The 9,116-nt window shown below is 39.1% G+C and overlaps 1 protein-coding gene across 1 annotated transcript in view; it reads left to right on the top strand.

Annotated features, from left to right (window-relative positions):
* The window catches only part of LOC100533424 (hyperpolarizaion-activated cyclic nucleotide-gated cation channel), a gene marked incomplete at both ends in the record, with an annotated part of 135,047 nt that overhangs the window by 121,744 nt on the left and 4,187 nt on the right, over positions 1-9,116 (top strand). Inside the window, 4 exon segments of the mRNA NM_001204707.1 lie at positions 2,734-2,880; positions 4,888-4,992; positions 7,891-7,904; positions 7,907-7,910. Of these exon segments, the coding sequence (NP_001191636.1) occupies positions 2,734-2,880; positions 4,888-4,992; positions 7,891-7,904; positions 7,907-7,910 (270 nt within the window).

Consider the following 9,116-nt stretch of genomic DNA (forward strand, 5'->3'; position numbering starts at 1 on the left):
GATGAAACGTTTGTGAATTCCCAAGGGTACCTCTTGTTGAATATTAGACTTTATGTCATCGCTAAAATGAGTGATCGCTCTACTCTATTAGGTTGTATTGATGGGAGTCTTGTCGGGTCGTGTCCGTCTAGTCGAATCTCTATGGTGAGTAAGGGGGGAAAATGCAAGCGGCCCCTGACACATCTAATGGAGAAAACACTCGTTCAGCTTACATATACTTCGAAGTTTGATGCCGGGAATAATAAGTCTAACTTTAACTTGAAACAGTGATAGGTCAACGTTATAAAAATATGTTCAATACAATACCAACGCCAAATAAGAAAAACAGTTTTATGAATGAAAAGTTATTTGAAAGCTCTACAGAAATTTTAGATCAATTTAGTCATTATTATTATTTCCTTCGTAAAGCCGACTTTCTACAATGTTTCCTGTCTGGAAATCTAGTTGTTTACATTTATTTACGTCTCCTGGGACATCCCAAGGGGAGGCTGAAACTGGCATACGACGTGATTCAGAAAAATAAACGTTCTTACCTCAGGGAGCTAGGTGTGACGAAGACGAAATGTTTTCAATTCGGAGCAAAATTATTGAACGAATTTCGGTCACCATTACACAAAATGTAACTACATTGGACAAGTCAGTGTATACCGCACTATAACCAAAGGGCAGTAGACGAAAATCGATACTTCCGTCGCCATCACCGTTTTGGGCGTGAGACTTGCGATGTAGATAGCTTCCAGTCGCCCTCTTATCAAATACATCAGAAAAGCAAAGCAAGACGACCCGGCAGTAGGAAAAACAACGATTGGTGTCTCCAGACGCCTTCGGAGATTGCAGCTAGCTGGGAGAGCGTGTTTGATCTTTAAGAAAAAGTAAAAACACATCGGTTGTTAGGGCAAAATGTCCACCCAAAAAAAATCTAGAATTCAGGTCGTGCACTTTCGTGATACATCCATACTTGATTCGGTACCTCTTCCGTACTTCACATATATCATCATCCTGTATTTACGTCTGCAATTGTCACTTGGTGGGGTATTTGGGGGGGGGGGGGGGGATTCATTCACTTTAATTTCATGTCAGTAAACCTTTGTCTGTCAGTATATTCAAGACAAGACGAATGTTTTGGTTTTTTTTAGTTGGTGAGTTTATTAGAATTAAATAACCAATTTGCTAAAGGCTGACCGCGCAAAAACAATGACCTCTTTTACGCATTCGAATCATCACAAAAATAAACTTATGGCACCCTGTGTCTTTCTGATATATTTTATTAAAATATACGTTTTACTGAGAGAAATATCTATAGGAAAAAGAGCTAACACAAACTCTTTTACCACCTGCAATTATCGAGCACGTACATATTTTTGTACCTGTAAACTCCCCCCCCCTCCCTCTCTCTCTCTCTCTCTCTCTCTCTCTCTCTCTCTCTCTCTCTCTCTCTCTCTCTCTCTGTCTGTCTCTCTCTCTCTCTCTCTGTGTCTCTCTCACTCTCGTTCTCTTCTCCTCCACTTCCTCTTCCTCCTCCTCCTCCTTCTCATCCTCCCTGGCTCCCTGCTAAGTCCTTTCATCCTCACTTTTTAGCTAAAAGCATACCTATAAACTTTAACAGCAACCGGCCTGTTATTCATGTGTGCAGTGTCACGCTACCTTGTAAACAATAAATACTGAAATCGTCAGTGATATACAATACTTTTTCTATTTACACTTCTGGAATGGTTTGGCATTGCTCTCCTCCCCCAACCATTTTTTCTCTCCGTTTGGTCCATCCAACTTTTTTGCCTCCATTATGTCTATTTCCTTTGTAGCTTGCAATAACGATGTTTTATCTCTCAATCTCCTTGTTCGAATTACTGTTACAGACGTTTCTGTTTATGCTATAAATTTGAACTGTTGTTCAATGATTTGCTTTAAGTGTGTCCTGGGTTTGATACATATATAAGTTACAATGGTCTCGGTCTTATTTTAGATTTACGATGAATTCAACTATGTTTTTGAATCCAGGTACACTTTTGTCTCAATTAACTAAAACTATCCCTTTCATTGTCAGTGCTAAAGAGGAATTCATTAGCCTGCAGGGCATCAGAGAAGTGTAAGATGTTCTTCCTCAGTTGGAGATGTGGAATGGAATCTCATAAGAAAACTGCTTCTACCTTTGTCTGTTTTTAATCACTGGCATCTTTTACGTTCTCTTGAAGTTTTATAATCCACTTCTTTCCCCTTTCATCTCCCTGCCCTGCTTTTTAATCATTGATGTCTCGTACTTTATCATATTTCTTTCCAATGTCTAATTTTATTGTAATGAACTTACTTTTCCTGCTCTGTCATTACAGAAAACAATACCCCCCCCCCAATGTCCCCCTTTTAGATTCAGTATAAACATTCTTTTCCTGACTAGATTGTTTGTTTTTGTATTTCCTTCGGAATAACTATTGTTTGCACTTCCATCTGTATCATTTGTGCTACATGGTGTGCCTTCCACGTTTGACTTTTACATAGGCCTACTTTCTCTGCTACTAAGTTAATAAGTTTTGTCTAGATTTTGCGTATGTATCCAAATTGATAACGTCTATTTCATGAAATGTTACGTTATATCACTTTTTGGAGGTTTCCTACTAAACTATGGCTCCTAGATAAATACCGTACTTTTTGTCCTCCTATTTAGAACAATTAACCTACTTTGTATGCATTTTTGATATTTCATTGTATGCCTTTTCCCCCTCTTTCTTCTATTTTTAGTTCAAGCAAGTGGAGGAGTACATGGTATACCGGAAGTTACCCCGGAGTCTACGTCAGAGGATAACGGACTACTACGAGCATCGATACCAAGGCAAAATGTTTGACGAAGAGACGATACTCTCCGAGCTCAACGAGTGTCTCAAACACGTATGCTTCACGTTATTGTTTCGTTTATAATTCCGGTTATCGGGAGCACATATTATTGTAATACCCATTCCCCAATTATAATTTTAAACGACATTAGGTCCGTGTGCACACCTGGACTTAGATGGTTTCAACGTGTCCTGAAATCATTGTAAGCCTACATGTAAACGACAAACGTAGTATTCTGAAGATATCGAACCTTCTCCCACCAGAATACGTAGCAAGTCTTAACAACACTACCACGCTATCCCCCTGCCCCTACCGCCCCCACCCCACCCCCCTTTCCACTTCCTCTTTCGTGAGGGGAAAGGGGGCAATAAAAGGATGCAGGCAGGCATCTGGGCCATAGATGCCATAAAGTGTTCTTAACAAGGGGAAATCAGGGGGTCCTGTGAAGGCCGGAGCTCTTTGATGGCTGATTTAATGAGATAATGGTGGCGGAGGCTTTAACATCTTTCGACATTTAACTTTCTTCACAGATGCTGCCCGCTAATAGGGTGTGTTCTCTGTAGTCTTAAAGTTGAACGATAAACTGGTCTCCCGTGTGTCACTGCACATACCTAGTAGGCAAGCTGTCTGCACGTCTAGCAATCTATCCGTCTACTGATTCATTTTTCTATATCTGTATTAGACAGACTGTCTTTCAATTATCTAAATATTTATGGACCCTATTAATTGGTTGTATTGATCTTATTTAGCCCATGTCCTGTCATCTATATTTTGTGTTTGATCTACTAAGGGAAAGTGTGGGAAAAACAGAAGAAAGATGGAAGAGAAAGAGGAAAACGAGGAGGTAGAGCACAAGAAGAAGGAGGAGGAGTGTGTATTTTAGATAATGATTGAGAGATAGTTTGTATAATTAAGGTACACCACGGCAGCCTAAAAAGTCGATTTTGGTATCCAAAACCGATTTTTCGATTTTGGACTATTTTAGTAGAGCAACATCTGCTTTATCGATTGGAAATATTTTCAAGTGTCCAAAACATCTATAAAGTGCTCACATATGCCATGTATTTTAACATTGTGTGGTAATAGAATGGTATGAATTCGTGTTTTTTAAAGTTTTCTAAAACTATGATTTTCTTAGGGGGGTGGGTCACCTTGGCAGAGATATTTCTAAAAGTACTCGTCGCAGCGGAATCCAACTTTGCATGACTGTTTCTAGATATATGTTTGCACGTACTAAAAGATTATTGTGATAATTGTAATAAGTCTTCCGTCCAGTGATAAAAAAAGACTTGGCAGTATAACTTCTGATTTGTGAATCATGTTTTTTGTCCCAAGTATCGTATATGACAACTAAAAGGGGCAGTTACAAGAAATGTATGAGACTTAGGAAAGTAAATCTTTAGTACGTCGCAGGGCTGTATATACACAAACTCTGTGTGACAATATCAAAGGCTGTATCAATTCAAATCTTTTTCAGAATCCCTGCCAACAAATTTGCGCGAATTTTTGGTCTGTCGAACCCTTTGCATCTAAAAAAAATTCAAAAAATTGACAGTGAAATCATATAGGGATAGTGTGTTTCTGTTTCTTGACCCATACTGGTTATTAGGAATCCCAGTACACTTAATTTAGAGCCCAAACAAAAATTTTCATTTCAGCTGTACCTAGTTCACCTTAACTCATGTGTATACCGATCATCTGCTCCCTCTCTTTCTCTTTCCCTCTCTCTCTCTCTCTCTCTCTCTCTCTCTCTCTCTCTCTCTCTCTCTCTTTCTCTTTCCCTCTCTCTCTCTCTCTCTCTCTCTCTCTCTCTCTCTCACTCTCTCTCTATCTCTGTCTCTCTCTCACTCTTTCTCTCTCTCTGTCTCTCTCTCTTTCTCTGTCTCTCTCTATCTGTCTGTCTGTCTGTCTGTCTGTCTGTCTGTCTGTCTGTCTGTCTGTCTGTCTCTCTCTCTCTCTCTCTCTCTCTCTCTTTTTTTTAAGCCATGCTGTTTACTCTTCAATGAACACACTATAATATACCTTTTAATAGTAATTGCTCATGCTGTATTGACTCTACAGGAGGTTGTGAACCACAACTGTCGCTCTCTGGTGGCATCGGTGCCCTTCTTTACCAACGCCGATCCGGCCTTTGTGTCGGAGGTAGTGAGCAAGCTCAAGTTTGAGGTAATTTCTTATACTATACTCCAGTCATAGCACAATATTAGAACATAAGAACTACAGTTTTATGGATATCTTCAGTTTTATTAATAACTATATAATACGTCATAATAGACGGAAGACATCTTTTGTAGACAGACAATTAATCATTCATGTTTGATCAGCATCACAAACTTCCCTTTAACTGAGTTCCTATCAATGACCTTAGTTCCACAGAATTATCAACATCAAATTAAGTGGAAATGAAACATCCACGCAGAAAACATACAGTTGTAATATAGAACGCTGATTTGCAGAGACCTGTTTTTTTTGTGACTGTAAATAACCCAGAGATACCCTGAGCCAGCTGAACGAGCCTTTCGTATACTGAAAGTTAAAGACACTTGGCAAAAAACAGCTCAAGTGGGGGTAAAAACCAACCAACAAACAAACAAACAAACAAAACAAAGAAATGTATTCACTCATTGCATTTCTAGTAAAGGCTCTTTTACCTATTTAAAAAAGGACACATAATAACTTATTATAGTTTATGTATAAATCGTCAAATGTACATATTATTATTATTATTATTTTATTATTATTATTGTTATTATTATTATTATTATTATTATTATTATTATTATTATTATTATTACTTGCATATTACTTGCATAGGAGGTTGTGAACCAAAACTGTCGGTCTCTGGTGGCATCGGTACCCTTCTTTACCAACGCCGATCCGCCTTTGTGTCGGAGGTAGTGAGCAAGCTCAAGTTTGACGCCAGTATGCCAAATAGTTCAAAGTCGTAGAATTACAAATATAATAATGTTCAGGTTCATGAATATTATTGCAAGAATTCTACATTCCGATGCCCTTCAGAACAAAAAAAAAACAAAAATTAAAAAAAATTAAAAGATGAAAGATATAGGCCTAGGTATATAAGGCTTGCAAATACACATTGTAATGGACGAATTTAAACCTATTCAGTTCTATCTAACGAACGGTGTGAGGTTCTTCCTCCTGCCATCCTAACTTGTTTGTAATCAAGAAGGCCTTAGATTCAAACAGAGCACATCTTGCCACACTACGCTGCCACACACGTGAACAGTTTACTGCCGGAACTCAGCAGCATGACCTTGTCGGATTTTTTTCTTCTTTTTTTTCGTGTTTTGACATGGTTTTGATCTTGGTTGCTTTTCATTTTTGCTTTTTTTCATTTAGGCCTCGTTAAGTGTTCACACTTTTCTAATCATTAGGGCGGTGAGGAGGGATAAATTTTGTGAGTTCATTCGCACTATGTCAGATACTCTTTCATGTTCAGAAACTAAATTAACGAATACACAGGCACAGCTCAAACAATATTCTATAGCCTTTATAGTGTTTGCGAAGGGATTTTAAAAATTATTAATTCTAAGCCCTCCCCCCTCTCTATATATCTATCTATCAACCAATCTTATTCCCTATGTATCACTCTCCTCTATACATGTTTCACTCACTGTCAGTTCGTGTAGCCGTGAGTTTGGGAATATACTTGCTCCTGTGAGTTAATGGGTGTCTATATTGTCACTGGGATTTCGGTGTCTGTGTCTGTGTGTGTATGTGTGTGTGTGTGAATGTGTGTGTGTGTGTGTGTGTGTGTGTGTGTGTGTGTGTGTGTGAGTGTGTCGCTACCCAGATTCGAACCTGGGACCTTTGAATGAGAGGCGAAGACCTTAACCTCTAGGCCACGAGAGCCCCCTATCATTTGTGAGTGTGTGTGTGTGTGTGTGTGTGCGTGTTTGTGCGTGTGTGTGTGTGTGTGTGTGTGTGTGTGTGTGTGTGTTTCGGGTGAGTGTATGCGTGTCTTCGTGTGTAGGTGTTATACAAAAGGTAAAGGGGGGGGGGGTGGACATCTGTGTGAAAGTGATTCTGTTCTGAAGTATGCACTGTTCATTAGCACGTTAATTATTCACAAGCGCGCAATATGTAGACCTAACTTTCAATGAGCAAGCCTTGCGATGTCTCGTGCTCAGAAAGGTCAGGGTCATGCACACGAAATGTAAACAAAGGGGTTTTATTCTGAGCGTCTTGGAAAGTAAGAACGCAAATGGGGAGATAATTTTAGAGATGGAAAAGCAACCCGCAAGGCATTTACATTAGGGGATGCTCATGCGTTCGTAACATCTCTGAGCGTTAACTTTGTGCATTGTGAGAGAATAAATAACGGAACGTGAATCTCATTGGGGAGTGGGAAAGACCTAGCCACAGGATTAAACTGGGTGTCGTTACACTTTTTAGTTAAAAACTTAGAGCTCCGCCCCCTCCTCCCCCGACATAATTTAGATCTAAATCATTTAGGAGTCGAGCTTCCGACGATCATCATCATCAAGGACCAGAGCCAGATCTGCGACAGACATCGGCGATCCTGGTTCTCCATTCATTCCTTCACTCGGATGCTCTTACAAAGCTATAATTATTTCCTTGGTCTTTCCGGGTTACTGTTACCTATATTTTGTTTAGGGTCCCTACGTAGGTTGCTCTGGGCCTATCCCTACCTCGTTTGCTTAAATTTTTCAAGTGAGAGCTAGATGATCAAGACCCTTATGCCAATTCAGGTGTCCCAAAAATTGCATTTGTCGTTTCCTGGTTGTTTTTAAAAGTGAGCGTTCCACCTGAGCTTCTTCAAGTACTACCTCATTTGATTTCTTTTCCTTCCACGATACTCGTAGCAGTCTCCTAAGAAACCACTTTTCTGTTAATTCAATTTTATTTTCACTGTCTTTTGTGATTGTCCAGCGTTCACAGCCATATATAAGGGTTGACCATACTTAGCATTTCAGAACTTTCATTTTGGTAGTCATTGAGATGTTTCTATTCTCCAGGACTGGGCTCATAATTTTATTGAAACTAGCATTAGCCATTGTAAGTCTCCGGGTTTTTTTCTATGGAACATTTGGCATCAGATGTTATCATATTATTATATCCTAGATTTTTAAACTGTAGGACTTGTTTGATCTTTTGTCCTTTGCTAATGAGATTACAACTAGGAGTTTGTGCTTTTTTTTATATTGCCATGCATTCTTTTTTCTTTACATTCAGCAATAATCATTTACGTTCACTTTCTGTTACAACAGTATCCAGAAGCTATTGAAGGTCTTTTTCTTAGTCTGCTATTAAATCTGTGCCATCGGCACATCTGATGTTATTGATATTTTCTCCATTTACTTTGGGACCTGGACATTCTTCTATGTTTCTAAGTATTGTTTCACTGTACATGTTAAAGAGGTCTGGTGACATAACATAGCCTTGCCTCACTCCTCTCCTAATCGGCTTATATTCCCTGTATTCTCCATTAATTCGTACAGCAGCGTTTTGGTCGCAATACAAATTCCTGATAATTCATAGATCTTTACCATATATGTCTAGCTTTTCCAGTATTTTAAATAGCTCACCATGTCTAATTTTATCAAACACCTTTGAATAATCTATGAAGCATAAATATAGATCTTTCTGTGCTTTAATACATCTTTCCATTAATACTGAGAAGCATTTCTGGTGCCCTTGTAAGGAACAAAGCCGAATTGCGTTGTAGATGTCTCTAGTTTTCCACTTTTTCTCAATCTTCCCTTTAGTATTCGCAGCAGCATTTTTGTAAAATGGCTCATAAGGCTAATTGTTCTATGCATATAACTTATTATGCGTAAATTAGTAAACATAGATACCTACTTCCCTACTTACCTACCTACCTACCTACCTGCATACATACATATATACATGTACATACTCTAAGCGACAGATAGCTAAACAGACGGATAGGCAAGCACGCAGAAAATGGACGTGAAATAAGACGTAAAAAGAGGAAAAGGAGGTGAAAGGGGGGAGGGGTAGAGAGAAGAGATCTAGATTGGCTTTACGAAATACATGTAGTATGATTAAATCGTCAACATGAACTTCTAAAACGTTAACCCACTGCATATTGCATTCTCTCTTTCTCTCTCTCTCTCTCTCTCTCTCTCTCTCTCTCTCTCTCTCTCTGTCTGTCTCTGTTTCTGTCTCTCTGTCTCTGTCTCTCTCTCTCTCTCTCACTCTCTCTCTCTGTCTCTCTGTCTCTCTGTCTCTCTCTCTCGCCTTCTCTAACTCTCCCGCCTTCTCTCTCTCTCTGCAACTCACTA

The sequence above is a fragment of the Aplysia californica genome, unplaced genomic scaffold (assembly GCF_000002075.1).
Source record: "Aplysia californica isolate F4 #8 unplaced genomic scaffold, AplCal3.0 scaffold00039, whole genome shotgun sequence".
Classification (NCBI taxonomy): domain Eukaryota; kingdom Metazoa; phylum Mollusca; class Gastropoda; order Aplysiida; family Aplysiidae; genus Aplysia; species Aplysia californica.